This window comes from Vigna unguiculata, chromosome 9, assembly GCF_004118075.2.
Source record: "Vigna unguiculata cultivar IT97K-499-35 chromosome 9, ASM411807v1, whole genome shotgun sequence".
Lineage (NCBI taxonomy): Eukaryota > Viridiplantae > Streptophyta > Magnoliopsida > Fabales > Fabaceae > Vigna > Vigna unguiculata.
Window position 1 is genome coordinate 11,414,180 of NC_040287.1, and position 16,002 is coordinate 11,430,181.

The 16,002-nt window shown below is 34.7% G+C and overlaps 1 protein-coding gene across 2 annotated transcripts in view; it reads right to left on the reverse strand.

Annotated features, from left to right (window-relative positions):
• Positions 1–11,181, reverse strand: part of LOC114195970 (serine/threonine-protein kinase ATM) — a 77,384-nt gene extending 66,203 nt beyond the window's left edge. For both annotated transcript variants that reach the window (XR_003606605.1, XM_028086425.1), the window contains exons 1-15: positions 10,912–11,181; positions 10,280–10,388; positions 10,011–10,154; positions 9,144–9,305; positions 8,851–9,043; positions 8,610–8,766; positions 8,376–8,515; positions 8,168–8,255; positions 6,813–6,916; positions 3,935–4,033; positions 3,375–3,431; positions 3,110–3,194; positions 1,884–1,958; positions 876–917; positions 739–809 (exon numbers count right to left, since the gene is read on the reverse strand). Coding sequence is in view for 1 of the 2 variants with exons in the window: in XM_028086425.1 (XP_027942226.1) it covers positions 739–809; positions 876–917; positions 1,884–1,958; positions 3,110–3,194; positions 3,375–3,431; positions 3,935–4,033; positions 6,813–6,916; positions 8,168–8,255; positions 8,376–8,515; positions 8,610–8,766; positions 8,851–9,043; positions 9,144–9,305; positions 10,011–10,154; positions 10,280–10,388; positions 10,912–10,986 (1,601 nt within the window). In the remaining variant the exon portion in view is untranslated. The remainder of the gene's footprint in view (positions 1–738; positions 810–875; positions 918–1,883; positions 1,959–3,109; positions 3,195–3,374; positions 3,432–3,934; positions 4,034–6,812; positions 6,917–8,167; positions 8,256–8,375; positions 8,516–8,609; positions 8,767–8,850; positions 9,044–9,143; positions 9,306–10,010; positions 10,155–10,279; positions 10,389–10,911) is intronic.
• Positions 11,182–16,002: the final 4,821 nt, after the last annotated feature.

Sequence of the window (16,002 nt, forward strand, 5' to 3'; positions counted from 1 at the left end):
ACTCTGATTTTGAGCCACGGTCCAATACTTTGAACTTTAGAGTGAAGGTCTAAACATGATTTTTTTCATAGAACTAAAATACAAAAGTTAGTAAAGTACAACAGAAAAAAACTATGGTATCATTTAGTGTTAGGGTTCCAATTCTTTCTCTAGAGTAATTCGGGTCATGCACCCTTCTTTGACCCACTTTTCTGTCATCCAAATAGCAACAAGGGCAGTCAGGACTCGGACAACTATAAGTTGAAGAATGGGAGTTTGATGTGTTTTGGCTGCAAAACACCCTATTACAGCAGCAATAAGATAAGTCTTGAAGGAGCGGCAAGGTGACAGAGCAACAATCAAATTTCTTTCAATCCCAAAATTCTAGAGGGATGGTGGTAGAGCAAGAAGGCACGGGAAGATGTTAAGGGGATTTCAGTGCAAAACATATCTTTGAAGGTTTGGTCTTTAGTCAAGTCAAAAGGCATCGCTTAATTTATATTACTGACCTCACTTAGTAATATAAGGTGTGTGTTGTTGTTGTAGTGGTAGTTATTGTTACCAGCCATCATTCTAAATAAAGAGAGAAGTGTGAAGATGTTATAAACATCCGTTGAAAAATATCCAACTAACTAGATGAGTGAAATAATGTACGATTGATGTTATTCATTATTCTAAAACACACGATATAATTTCACTTATTCAGTAACCTTAAAACCATATTTTGCAAGTGCTGTAATCTAGGTAAAAGACACTTACATTGAATTTGGACGTTTGAAAATCTGAAGATCCCACACATCTTGAGGTATTACACTTGTATTCACAAAATCCTGGATGGAACCAAGTGTTGTTAGATTTATTAACACTAATCTCAAGATGTAAAATAGATAACTCACATTTGATGTTATATTACTAAGCAGCAGCAAAGAAGCATCCACCTGCATGAGTGTCTCTTTATCAATTTAAAATGGAAACTTACACAAAAAATAACCAAGAGAGAAACAATTTATAACTTCTCACATAATGATGATGATAATGATGATAACAATAGATAAAATATCCATCAAATAAAAAGGTTAACTACGCACTGTCCATCAATCAGTCTATCTATTTTAATTATAACAATGCTCACAACTAATAACAAGATAATTAAGTAGACCAAGCATACTGCAACACCATTCAACTTGCTTAAAGAGACTATATATCATTTTTACCATGAGATCTCTCTTAACATTTCCCCATGTCCTTCGTGGTCTCCTTTACCCCCATTTCACATACCAAAAAATATGCGATTTACTTTTCTCATTAATGCATTAAATAACCTTCTTTGTACACGTCCAAACCACCCTAACTGATTTTTGTCTTCGTTTCCTCAATTTTGGCAGCCAAACTGGGCACCAAAATAGTTACTGAATATGCTAATCAACTTAATGCTTTGTGGATGGAATTGGATCAATACATGGTCATTAACGCCAAGAGTTCAGAACACTCAGCAAGTTTAAGAGAGAACACTAAAAAAAATCGGGTGTATGATTTCTTGGTAGGCCTAAACCAAGAGTATGATCAAGTCAGGGTTCCAAATGTTGGGAAAGAAGAAGGTACCAAGACTCAATGAAATCATGGAAATTACTCAGAGTGAAGAAAGTAGGAGGAGTCTAATGCTAGAGACTCCTATTACATAAAATTTAACAATAATTGTTAATGGAACGGCAGCAATGGTTGCATACCAAAGGAAAGGACGCTCTCTTACAAAGATGGAAAGGAAAAACAAAGGAGTACTTAACCTATCTAAACAAATTAGGTTATACAGCCAAGATAAATCATTCAAACAAGGACTAATTAGATACCCATAAAAAACTACAATTTAAATTAGGAGCATATAGTTTTGTCAAGAGAAAACTTACAAGAGCATTAATATTGCTAATAATTGGTAACCCATGCACAATAGTGCTCCACAGTAGTTGCCAACCATTAATGAACTGCAAAAGTTAGTTTCTCACCAAATTAATGCATATTGTAAGGCAAAAAATAACATTCGGGAGAAGCAAAAGGAATAAACAATTCTCCAATGTAGCCCTACAACAAAAACAATTTGTCAACAAAACTGTTAAATTCAGTGACTAGCAGACTTGTAATGAATACATTCTTTTGAAATCAAACTATTAGAGTTAATAGAGAGAAAGAAGAGAGCAGGGAGAGAAAATTGAAACTGAAAAGGTAAATTCTGCACTGGTAAAATGTACAAAGGAAAACAAGGATTGAATTTATATTGGAGAATGAAAAAAAAAACAGGACGGTAAATAACAACTTGTAAAAAGAAAACAACTATAACAAAAGCTACATCAAACTGAATACACACTAACACAAACTAAATTCCAGTGAGAGATTATTCAAAATATTCAATTAGCCTAAATCAGACTTCAAGGTCAGCCCTTGTCCATACTGCATTTTGTTGTAATTCAATTATTAATATTGTGTAAATTCTTGAAATTGCTTGATTTATTGATTATTTGAAAAGAGTTTACAGGAATTGTGTGATTGCTACCTACATTCAATCTTTATTTAAATCAAAGAAAAATAAGAAATACATGAAGGAATGGCTGGTGACATCGAGGATGGGCATTGCTGAGGAATGGCCAGGAAAGGTGCCAAACATTGATAGAGGGACACACGGTACAGTCCACCCATGAAGAAAGGAAGAGAGAACTGAATCATGATCTTTTGGTACCAAACTACAGGAATTGTATGGTTGCTACAATAGTTCAATCTTAATTTATGATGAAAGAAAATTAAGGAAAAACATAAAGGAAATCTAAAACACATCCAAATTATAAGTTTTCCTATTTACAAATATTCAACAAGATTTTTCTCAAATACTATAACCAATTCAATAGAGTTAACCTAGATAATTAAATAGCCAACTAAAATGTAGACTTGCTTTCCTAGATAAAATTTAATACAAGCAGGAAAATAACTACGGGTGAATAGAATAGGATATGATCATCTATAACAAACAGCTTTTTCACATGTTCATCTTCCACGATGAACACTTTCATATATTTAGCATTAAAATTTGGAAGCATTTCAGACAATAAAGGATTGTGAAAATGTGTATGGGAGAGATAGAAACCTCATTAAAGGCAGAAGATGACACTGCAGATATCTCCATTCTTGAATTTGGCAGCAACAGAACAGAAGAAAGTTCCAGCAAACTCCTTCACATGCAACAGAACATACACAAGTTGAAATCCACAATACCAACTCAAATAGACCAATATGTTGTAATAATATGGGAAAATGAATTGAAGTCCTATAACGAACATAAAATGCAAGCACTGCTCTGTCTCCTTCACAAGAGATTATAAAACCGTACAAAGAAAACAGGGTGTAAATACCTCAGCGTCCACAGCAAACCATCATAGATACGATCACCATTCGAAGAATTCATGATTCTGCAATATTATCTGCACTTTGTTAATAATATTTATCATCAACATACCTTCTATTAATATTCAATTCAAATCATGAGAAGGTTAATTGGGAATTTTAAGAAAGTTCACATTCCAACCCAAAATCATCTTGCATTACCTCTAACTATCTAGAGAGAAAAAGGGTAACTTGACTATAGTAAAAAACACACAGCACCAGAGAGGCAAAGAGAAAAAGTACATGAATAAAACAAAATTGTAAGCAAAGAGCAGAAATAAAAACAGACGAAGAAGCAAAGAGCACAAATAAAATTGCAAATGGGATGACAAAAATCAAACTTCTCATCAAAAGAAAGGAGAAGGCAAGAGAATTAAGAATCTTAGTTTCCAACTACATCCTTTTCTATCCAGTGTTTTATGCTGAAAACCAACAATAATTTTAAATAAGAAACCTATGAATGGAGTCAAATTGACACAAATAATCACAGTACCTGTTCCTTTCTTAACCCCCACAATCTTAAAATTACCTTTCAAAGCTCATACATATGCCTTCAAACCAGTAGAGAAACATATCTTTGCAAATGCGAGTATGGAAGTTGCGAATCAAGGAACAAAATGCAGCATTCCTACACCATAGATCCTTCATCAGATTTTACCACAACAATGCTACTTTAAATCTCATCAAAAACCTAGAATATTCTCTATTAATAGAATACACTACAACAAATTGATTTCTGCATTACGATACCATCAAGGACTTTACTACAGAATATACATCCAAGAATAAGATCAAATATCATAAAAAAAAAAAAAAAAGATAAAATGACAATAAAAATCGAGAAAACCCAAAATTGTTTCAAAAGCTAATAACTTAAACACTCGGAAAAGGGTAGTGTGAAAAAATAATACAATTTCTACCAAAATTTTACATTTTTATTTATGGTAAATTTGTAATAAATACCACATCCAGTCCACACATGCACACAGTAAAAATTGCTTAACTGCCGTGAAGGGGTTAACTTGTTAGAATAGGTAGACTCACTTTTGCATTACCTATTTGGCACCTATGTATAGATCAACATATTTTTTTGTATTTCATTGATATAAGAACCCATATAATGAATGGATAAGCTACAAGAAAATAAAGATCTCCAAACATTCTTTCACATTTTCATTCCTATGTTAGTAATAGGATGGGATAATCTGGTTCCTCTTTTTCATTGTCCAGTGTGTTCAACGCAACCCCTACCATTGTTGTCTTCATGTCTCAACAAACTGGTTCAGTTTGTCTTATCGAGTGACAGAACCCTGTACTCATTGTCATCATCCATTGTTGCCTACTACCACCACAATATTTGAAACAAAGCACATGCTCTATAGCACCTCTCCTAGCTATGAATAGCCCATAGCCCAGCCATCTCGAAGGCCAACTCCTCCCCATGAGCCTCCATGTGTGGAATTTGTACACGGCACACAACAAGGCGTGTGTTGTCAACGGCCTTCTGACCAGTAGACTGACTTCACGCCACCTTTGTTATTGTCACCGGCCTCTTTAGTCTTTATTCCAACCTTTTTATCTTATTCTCAATTGATTTGGGTACAACCCACCTTCAACACCTTGCAGGTTTCCTTTTTAACCAATATGTTCTTTTATGCTCAAAAATAGCTTCTTCAGAATTTATCCACTCCTCTTTTGAGTCATCCATAATTACTTTAGAGAAGCTTAATGGCAAACTTACTTATCTTTGTCAGCATCAATTGTGCTTTGGTCTCTTGGAAAGGTTTTCCATGATTAATGTTTCCCTGTATAATTTTAATTACATAATTAGGAGATTTAATTACATTTCATAATTACAAGGATAAATAGGAGGATTAATAGGTTGGCAGTATATTTATATTTATTGTACAAGATCACTGGTCTTGAATTGTTGGGATAGCATATATCCATAAAAATTAGTATTTTCAGCTATTATATCTACGTATTCTATTGAAGAGCAATTTCTCCTTTATGAATAATATCAGAAACAGTCTTTTTGGTTTTGTTCTGTAGAAGTTGTTGTCCAAGGAAATTTGCATGAAATTTGCAACTCCAACAATCACCTTGCAGATATTTTGACTAAATCCTTGAGAGGACCTCGAAAAATCAATTTATAAGTTCCAAACTTAGTACATATAATACACAATATGAATGCACCGGCTTGAGGGGCAATGTCAAAATTGCTTAAGTTTTTTGAAGGTGGTTAACTTGTTAGAATAGGTTAACTAATCTTTGTATTACCTATTGGCATTTATGTGCAGATTATCATACCTTTTTGTATTGTACCCATACAAATGAATGAATTAGCTAAGAGAAAATGAGCTCTCTTAGGCCTTTTTTCATATTTATATTCTGAAGTCTTATAATTACTCCATTTCACATGTCATGACAAAACAACCACAATTGCGATCATGACCAATCATTTTTCTCTCTATGTTTCCATTTCTATAAGTAGATAAACCAATTGAGAATAATCAAATGCCTAATAATACAAACAATTAAATATCATCTTAATACATAAGAATTTTATTTCATTGTTAAGAACTCAAAATATTATAAGTAAACGAGGGAAAATTTTCATGGAGCAGCAACTTAGAAAGTTACTTTTTATCTAAACTAGAAGTTCTTGGCAAGTAAAACCATGGGGAACAAGACCTAGGTCTAAAATTGAATTTTCAATTCATTTCATTGCTGTGCTCCATAATTTCAGAAAAAAAAAATTAATCCTTTAACCTCTATGAAACCATAAGCCCACAAATTAGGCAGCATGATACCACAAGTTCAAAGTTTAAAGTGATAAATTTGAGAGCCAAATCAGAACCCTAGGCTTCCAAACAATCTAAGCATGGCATAGTATTAAACACAAGTCAGTGCATCAATTAATCCTCTGTGCAAAAGGCCTAAGCACAATCAACTTTTCAATATTATGAATATAAGGGAAAAAATGCCATGGTTGCACAAAAAATACAAAACGATCTTGGACATGGTATAAAACCAATAAGGCACATGTATAATATTGTTTATTAGATGTTCTATCATTATAAAACATATCTGATTAAGAAAAGCTAAATATTTTGAATAAGAGAACATACGAGTAGACAGAAGACAGATCAACAGATGGAGAAGACTCAAACCCAAAACAAAATTTAACTGATATAAATACCAACTAAAGTTAAAAGTTTTTCAAAATGATTGACTTGTATAATAGAATGACAACTATTATAGGAAAAGGGAAGAAAACAGTTGAAAAAGATAAGGTGAGAAAAACAAGTACTTAACAGAGAGGAACAAAAAATTATAGTCTGTGCCATTATGGCATACCACAGAATGTGTTGTGCAGTATAACGTCAAATTAGCTTATAAATTACCATAGCCATTTGCCTTTCATGAGTGCCTCCCTAAGGATCACAGCAGCAGGCTCCCTCTTGACCCGTTTTTCACTCAATGAGGATCTGGTTGTATTGAGGCATGCCTGAGGAATAAAAATTAGCCAGCAATATGGAAATTATATAGGGGAGAAAAGAAATAAAAATTAGTAATACATTATATCCCCAAAATAAAATAGCCAGTTTTTATCAACCAATAAACATTACTGGACATCAAATAAACAAATAACACTATACACATGACAGAATGGTGGTTTTCTGTTGAAGGAAAATATTAATAGTAGCACAAGCAAGAAAGTCTGCCAAACTAAATGGATCATCCCAACAACAAAAGCAAATGACACTAAGTTAAATTAGGGAGTAGGGGAGAAAAAGGCAATCCCTTTTTCTTCTGTCACAGGTTTCTCCCAACCTACTGAACCAAAGATTAATCCCACTCATACTGCTATAATTGTCACTGACCCAACAAGTTTTCTAGCATAGGGAATTGAATAAAGGTTCTACACTACATACATTGTCCCTACAACGTATGAGGAGCATAGAATACCAAACCACTACGTTAACCCATCAGATTAAAAAAAACTAATACAAAAGATACGTGTGAATAATAAGGAAAGTAAAGGGCTACATAAGAAGGCTGACCAGCTTATCTACATAGCTATTAAGATTTGACAGCAGACTTGAGTAGACAAAGTAAACTCTGATATTGTTGACCTAAACTGGAATGATACAAAGATGATGATCCTTTGTTACAGAAGTCCTATGTAAAATCAGAGGATTATCATCGACATGTGTCAGTTATAGCTAACTGTCTAACAGTAATAACTGTCACAAAGAAACAAGGAGATTACAAGTGAATTGTGAAAAACTAGAGAAATATCCCTAACAATATCACAGAAGGAAAATCTAATACAAACCATAAGCAGAAAACCAGAGATATCAACAAAGACAATACAACGTCAAGGCAAATCTGAAGGCATTTGCTAAGAGGGAGCTCATACTAATGCAGGCATTCTGCTCCAACTAATCACACCAAGGGCACTACAAAAAACCACACATATCCTTAAGATTTTGGCCTCCTTGCTTTTATTGAAACCTCTCAAACAAAAACATGAGAAACTGCTCAACAATATACCAGCAAAAGTAACATTCATCAAGCAAACCATGTAAAAACATAGAGGAAAAAGGAATCATAAGAAAGACCATGACTAGTCTTGCCATTAGGAATTAAATAATTATGTCAGAATCAATCAACACAGTTGCAGAGAGAAGATAATTGAGATAAAAAGACTTAAATACTAAATCGAGGGATTGACAGCTGAGTTTCTAGAAACTACCCTATAAAATAGAACTGCTGCAAGTTCCACCAATCCACATTGTGAGCTACTTAGAGCTCCTAATTTATCATCTTTATTTCCATCACCCCTGGGTAGAAAATTCAATAAGATCATCATGGATAACATCATTAAAAAGTTTATTAAGTTCACTGAAAAACACTAGAAGATCCAAACACTAAAAACACATCAACATGTTAGAAACACATACCGCAGCATGGAAGTACCAGACAAGCTACCTTGATCAAGATCCTTACAAATCACATCCAAAAGCTGTTCTACCAATAAACACCTATCAGCAGCACCTCTCATTAAACTCAACTGTATCCTTGCATAAAAAACAAGTGAATCCTGCAGCAGAAATATCAATAGAATAGTTTGAAAAAATTTGAAAATAATTTATAACTTAAGCAGCTATTTGCCTTAAAAAGAAATTGCAAGAGACCTTAAGGACTCGATCATGTGTCGCCAGCCAACTGTGGAACACAAACTGCTGCAGGGCATTATGAATTTCGAGCAACTCTAAGCCTAAATTTGGACCATCATTCAATAAATATGTATTTATACACTCAACAAGTTTACGTGCCATCTTGCTCTCATCCCTGAAAAAGTAAAAAAGAAATGGTATTGCACTATAGCAGAAAAGAATAATAGAAAAAAGAATTAATGAATCACAGTGGAAATACCTTATGAATGAACATATTCTAACAAAACCCTTGACAATGTTTTCTCTAACATTATCAGGGTAGTCTCCAGGGGGACATTTTAGGAGAGAATGAAGTGTCAAGATATAACGGAAGACCTCCTCCTTGGAACTATTGCTAATATTTTTTCCACTCAAGCTTGTTTCAACTTTCTCAATGTACAGAAACACCAGATCTATACAAAACAATTTGATTAAAAGGATGGTGGGGAGATTTAAATGGTATTGTTGATGAGATTGGAGGTAATGCAAGCCTTAAGTTTACAAAACACTTACTGCAGTAAACACGCCTCCTCATCTGGAAACTATAATCCCTAACAGACAATAGATGCCGAAGGACAACGCCATATTCAGACTGAAAGCTTGGAACATTGCTCAGAACATCCCAAACATGATTAAAAAGTAGTTTAACTACAGATGACAACGGTAACATTTTTCCTAAAAAGTAAAAAGAAAAACAAATAATTAAAAGAAACAAAGTGTATTAGTAAATATAAGATTAATTCCCATATTTCTCTTTGTAGAGTTTATTAAGAAGGTTATTACCAAAATTATATCAAAATAAAGCCTCAAAAGTGTCAAACAATTATTAAGTGATACATAACCACGTTATTTCCTTACAAGTAATGAAAACTGAGTAAATACCCAAATTGGTCCCTGAAATATTAGTGCCCTGGCTGATAGCTCCTTGATTAAAATTTTCATGTTAATGAATCCTTGAAAATTTTATTTGTTTGCATAGAAGTGATTCTGAATCAAATATAAGAAAAATATTGTATTTGTGTATAAATAGAACATATAGAACATTTGAAACAAGCTTGGTGCATAAGACATATATGCTCCAACTTGAGGGGAGTTTTAGAATATAATTAGTCATAATTAGCCATTAGCTGTTACAGATTCTAGGACACTAGGATCATTGATCCATGATAATTAAGAAAGAATTTATTGTATTTGATTTTGTAAATTGGTATAAATACATACTTTGTGGTGCACATTAGACACACAACATTCAGATAACACTTCTTTATATAAATGTATTAGTTGGAGTTCCTCGTTTGAATTTTCCAAACTATTATTTGTTTAAAATCAAAAGGGGGGAAAAGAACAAACATGTTCCAAACTAAACTACCTCCGACTGACCTGAACACTTGGCATCCTCCGCACGTTGAACAGCAATTCTAAGAGTCTTCGCATATATCACTTTTGGATTTCTCCGCTTACTTGAGGATATTTCCGCCGATGCCGATTTAATAAGTAATGAAACAAGAAAAGGCCATGTTTCAGCTGCGCCACAAAATTTTAAAATAAACAAATCAATCAATAGTGTACACCATACATCTTGGCTTTGGTACTATTAAAAATATTGCATCCACCAATGCTTGCAAAATTAACTTAAAAACGAATCTTACTGTGAGGAATTTCATCTGGTTTAAGCTTTGCAGTATTCAGTCCAATAAATTTACAGAAGTTATATGACCTTTCTCCTTCTAACCAAGTGTTTAACAACTTAATCCCTTCCTGTTGACATACAACAACAATGCCACTAATTAGAATAACACGGTCCTTACACTAAAGAGAGAATACATACAATGAATAAATATCATCCGACACTAATAAAAAAATAAAAAAATCAATGCGTAATAATTCTTAAATGTACTTGAAATACAGGCCAAATGTTACTCTGATTTCAGCTATCAGAACTGAAACATCATTTTGGTGAACCTTAATTAAAAATGTAGCTTATAAACATTTTTCATCCAGACTGTTGCAATTTTTGTAGAAGTAGAACTGAAAGAGAAAAGCTATAAATAATACAAAGAAGTTGATTAGACAATCCTTCTCTACTACTCTATTTCAAATTAATGCAACAATGAGGCACTCAGGAGACAGATTTCTTGATCGAAAACTAGAATATCGACACTAAAGTCAATTTATCGCTACATGCATAACATTAACAGGAACAAGAAATGCTCTTTTCCCATTCAAAATCACTGATTAGCGAAAGAAAGAAGTAGTAGAGAGTTGGAGAAAGGAAAATGACTTCGCGAGCTTTGACTTTATCGGATGAGAGTTTTTCAACAATCTCTTGAACGTCTCTGGAGGTGACTTTCGCCATGATCGGAACGCGCTCAACGGTATCACATTGAGTTTGAGGAATGGAAATAGATAAGGTAACTTGCAGGTAGGGTTTTAGGCGTTGAGAGATGTGGCGGGAGAAGAAAACGAAGGGTTCTAGTTGGGTTCTTGTCTGCACCACGCGTTTCAGTGAACTGTTTGAAACTAGACGACTAAAATGGAGATTGATCGAGGATTTCAGTTCTAGCACCCGTTTAACGTTTTAAATGGTTTACTTGTTTATTATTCGTAAAATTACCTCTATCTAAAATTTTGAAAAAATGAAAATTTATTTTATATTGGTAAAAATTATGAACCACAAGAATATTTACAACTCATATCTTGACTTTAATTGTAGTTTATATTTGTATTATTATAATCGTTGAAAATGACATTTTAATCGTATTAAGTAAATTCCTTCAACATTATAAGATTTTAAATTCTCTAAATTTGTATGATTTAAATTACTAACGTAATATGATTTAAGGTCTATAGAATATGATATTTGGGTATTTTAACGTTATTTATATTTAATCTGTAAACTAATAATATTTTTATGAGAAATAATTTTTTACATGAACAATTTTAATACATTTAATTTTAATTTAGATTCACACGGTAACAATCACACATTTATCATATTATTTAAAATTATTATACATTTTTTAATATATATATATATATATATATATATATATATATATATCACGCATTTTTTTTTATTATCTTCAAAATAAATATATCAACATATATAGTATGTATCCAATACAATATCATATTCATGCATCATACTATACATGATAATAAAATTACTAAAACCATTATTGAAACTATAATCATACATTTTTATTATTTAGATTATTCCATTCTATAATTAAAATTTAAAAATTAAAATTATACCATTTGTAAGACCCATTTTTTCTGGTCTTATGTTAAAGGGTTTGGCCTTAACTTTTGGGCCTAAGGGTTGGCCCGCAAGGTGCCCAAAACCCCTAAATCAGTCCTAACCCTCTCATTCTGTCACACTTTGCAAAAATAGCTCTTTTCTCACTGCCACTTCCTTTCCAACAGAGCTTTGCTAGGGTTTGGCTCTCATTCCTCATTGAGCTAAGAAAACCCCATCCCAGTCCATGTAAGTTGATCTTCGACCCATATCTTCTTCTCTTTAGCCCTATTTTTCGTGGTCCAGTAGAGGTTCATCTGGATAACCTTGTTTCTCTTTCTGGGTCATTATTTCCAGCTCCTAAATCGGCTCACAGAGTTGTTGTGCTTGATTATGGAGTGCTTGTGTCTTCCGCTAGCATCTGTCCAAGTAAGGGAAGTTAGGGTTTCTCATTTTCAAGTCATATCTACTTGTGGTAACTTTGTTTCAGTGTTTAAAATGCTTGGGTGTTGTTATGAGAGCTTGTAATGTTGCTAAATGTCGTTGGGGTTCTTGAATGTTGGCTGTTGCACGAGGGAACAATAGTGAGCACTGGTTTTCTTGCCCAAGCAAGCGTGTCTCGCCTAGGCGAGATTAACAGAGGCTCGCCCAGGCCTTTTACGCGAGTTGTCGCTCAGGCAACCAATCTTCGTTTTGAGTGAGGGAATGTCTCGCTCAGGGGAGAAGGTCTCGCCTAAGCGAGAAAGTGCAAAAGGCCACTGTTCCTATTTGTCGAGCTCTCGCCAAGGCGAAAGGAGCTCGCCTGAGCGAGAGACCCTCTCGCCTAAGCAAGGAGCTAGGCGAAGAGTATGCGTGTTCTATTGTTTCTCTGTCCTTGGATGTTGGCTATATGTTTGGATTTGATTATACTTTTAAAACATGAATTGGGTGATTATGTATGAGTGAGATGTTTTATGGTATGTGATGGATAAATTTAACATGATTTGGGCATGTTGCATGTATGGAATGATTCATGGGCTAAAAATGATGAGTTGGTATGGAATATGAATGAAGGTTAGTTATAAATGTTGGCATGAGATTTGTATGCATAACAAGTACATATTGGGTTGGTGAAACATGATTGGTATGTGGTTAAGACGTAATTCCACGATAGTTTCATGGTGGTGCCTCATTGGTTAGGGCGTAATTCCATAGATCTCTAGGTGAGATCTCATGGTGGTGCCTCAGTTGGTCGGGACGTAATTCCATGACCCCTATTAGTGGGAGTTCATGGTGATGCCCCATTTATATAATTTAGTAAGGATTCAAGGTAAGGATTGCATCCTGACACTCTAAAGAGTCAGTTAGTCTCACATAGAGCGTACTAACTCGAGTTGTGAGAGTAGCAAGAGGCCTGAAACACTTTAAGGGCTAATCTTGTGTGTAGGGGAAAGAAACACTGTAACAATTAGCTCGGTAGAGCAGGAAAGGCCACCACAAGCTCGTAACATCCCAAGACTACCAAACTCGTTAGCTTAATACTAAGGAGGGCAATCTATCTGAACCCATCCGTACGAGCCACAACTCAAGAGTTCCTCGTGTTCATCTGCCATGCCGAGCCACAACTCAAGAGATGTCATTCCGAGCCATAACTCAAGGAATGCCACATGCTTAACTCCTATCCCGAGCCACAACTCAAGGGATACGTTCTGAGTCACAACTCAAGGAACACTAACAAGTCAACCTTTGAGATATCACCAAAGCTTTGTAGACCACGCGCATCCAAAGCAAGCAAAACACAACCTCAACCTCTACAATATTGTTGGGCGCTGCTGCTAAGCCAACAGGCGAAACGTGCTTCCAGACCGTGTGGCGGGGGACACGTGCCGCCAGGCGCCAAGCACCTTTTTTGCCATTATTTCTACATGTATCGCCTGGAGAGGCAACCCTTACCGCCAAGCGCCACGCGTTCCAGGTTTTCTCTGTTTTCGTAGATATCACCTAGCGAATCGTCCTCACCGCCAGGCGCTACACTAGTAATGCAAATTTACTGGGTTTTAGCACCACAAGACATACTACTTCTCTAATCCCAGCATAGAAACATACTGTAGCTTTCACCAAGTTCCAGATATCATATCCTATAGTCTTGTTTTCCACGCTTCTTAATTTATTAATAATAGTTCCATTCCCACATGGGTTCCCCAACCCAAAGTACCAACTAATTGATTTGTTGGAAGATCACTCTTATTAATGCACATTATTCCACTGTCCACTTTTTACCACTTACACACTATCATTAACCCTAGAAGTTACTGCATTCTCCACTCAATTCCACTTAACATAACAATTACACCATAACCAATATCTACACCGCATTTTCAACTTAGATGAATCCATTTAACATTTCCAACTCTCAAAAGTTATATTCTGCCTTGTTATCAACCACACTCTGGTTTAGTTAACTTGTAATGGACTATCATGACATCTAAACCTGTTAAAATCAATTTATAAGTTATGACTTGCCATTCTCATATAGTCCTACCTCATGCAATATTTATCCTTTAAATTGTATATCTAGCATATCCAAATTACCTTTTTAGTACTCCAAATGACTAGACTAAACTCCTCAACCCACACTGTACTCCAGCCACACAATGTCCACTGCTCTAGTATAATGCCTAGCGGAAATTTGGGTGCCACTAGGCAGTTCATCTTGTCTTGGAGCCTAGAAATTTTCCCCTTACATCTGCGAACCTTACCCATTCCTAGATTTCCAGATTCTCCCAAGGTTCACTTAATAGACTACACTCACGCGATTTAGATCATAGTTCATTCATAAACCTTTCAATACACAAAATTCTAATAACATTCTTTACTTAATTTGATCAAATACAAAAACCCCAATTTTTAAACCATAATAATCATATTTGACCCATTTCATTAAATTCCTTCGCATCACACTACAATTTCACCATAATCCCTTTTTCCCAAGCACCCATAATCAATTACAACTTTTTCCACGATTAGAATCAACCCAAAACTCTAAGAACATCAAAATTGAGCTGACATGGCTCGCGTCGCCTGATGGGTGCTCATCACTGCCAGGCCATTCAAACAAAACCTAGAAAACTAGGTGGAGGCACGTGTCGCCTGGTGGTCGGGATCATATCACTAGGCGATTCCTCTTCAAGAACCCAGAATCACGCAAAAAAGGATGAGTCCACTTGGCGGCAGTTCATCACCCTCTAGGCAGTTTCTGGAAAAATTCCAAAAAACACGAAATATACACAGTCTGGACAGAGTATATGCATCCAATTAATCATACATTTCATACAATTAAGAAATACGAATTAAAAGGAACGATTCAAGCTCCCATAATCTGTATTCCTTGCTTTAAAATTGATATGCCTAGAGGTCTTCCTTGATCAACAATGGCAACCCATTTTTCCTTTCACGAACCACACTCACTCTCTCTTTGAATGCAATGATAGCTCTTAATTTCCTCTTCTCACCTTGCTCAACAATGACACACTCAGAAACCTTTCTTCTCACCCAAAATTGGTCTTTTAATGGTGTCTTAATGGTAGGTTAATGTTCTAAAACGAAAATAGGTTTAATGTTGATGGTAATTGCCATTCAAGGATCATTATGAGCTGTTTTTCAGCCCCTCTTGGCCAGCTAGGGTTCCTTTGCCCTTTCACATTCATGCTAAAGAAAATTTTGTCAAAAAAAAAGTTTAATGTGGATCTACCGAGATTCAAACCCACAACCATGTCAATGTCAAGTTAATGCACAACCATTCAACCAATTTATGTTTTATGATAATTCCTATAATTCTAGGATTATATTATCACTCATCATGATCAAGTATATTATTAAAATAAATAATCAATTAAATAACACATAAATGACATACATAGGACTCAAACCCAAGTCTTCTCACACAATCAACTACTCTAAACCATTTAAGCTAATACGTTTCCACGTCACAACAATCAACATTTAATTTTATAAAGGCTCTCAATACCCGCATTTATTAATTAATTATTTATTTAATTAATTAAATTTAGCAGATCTTACACGCTCGACGTCACTCGACATCGAAGGTGGAAAGGCTGCAGTATTTTTTTAAATTAACTTCGGTTAGTCTGGCAA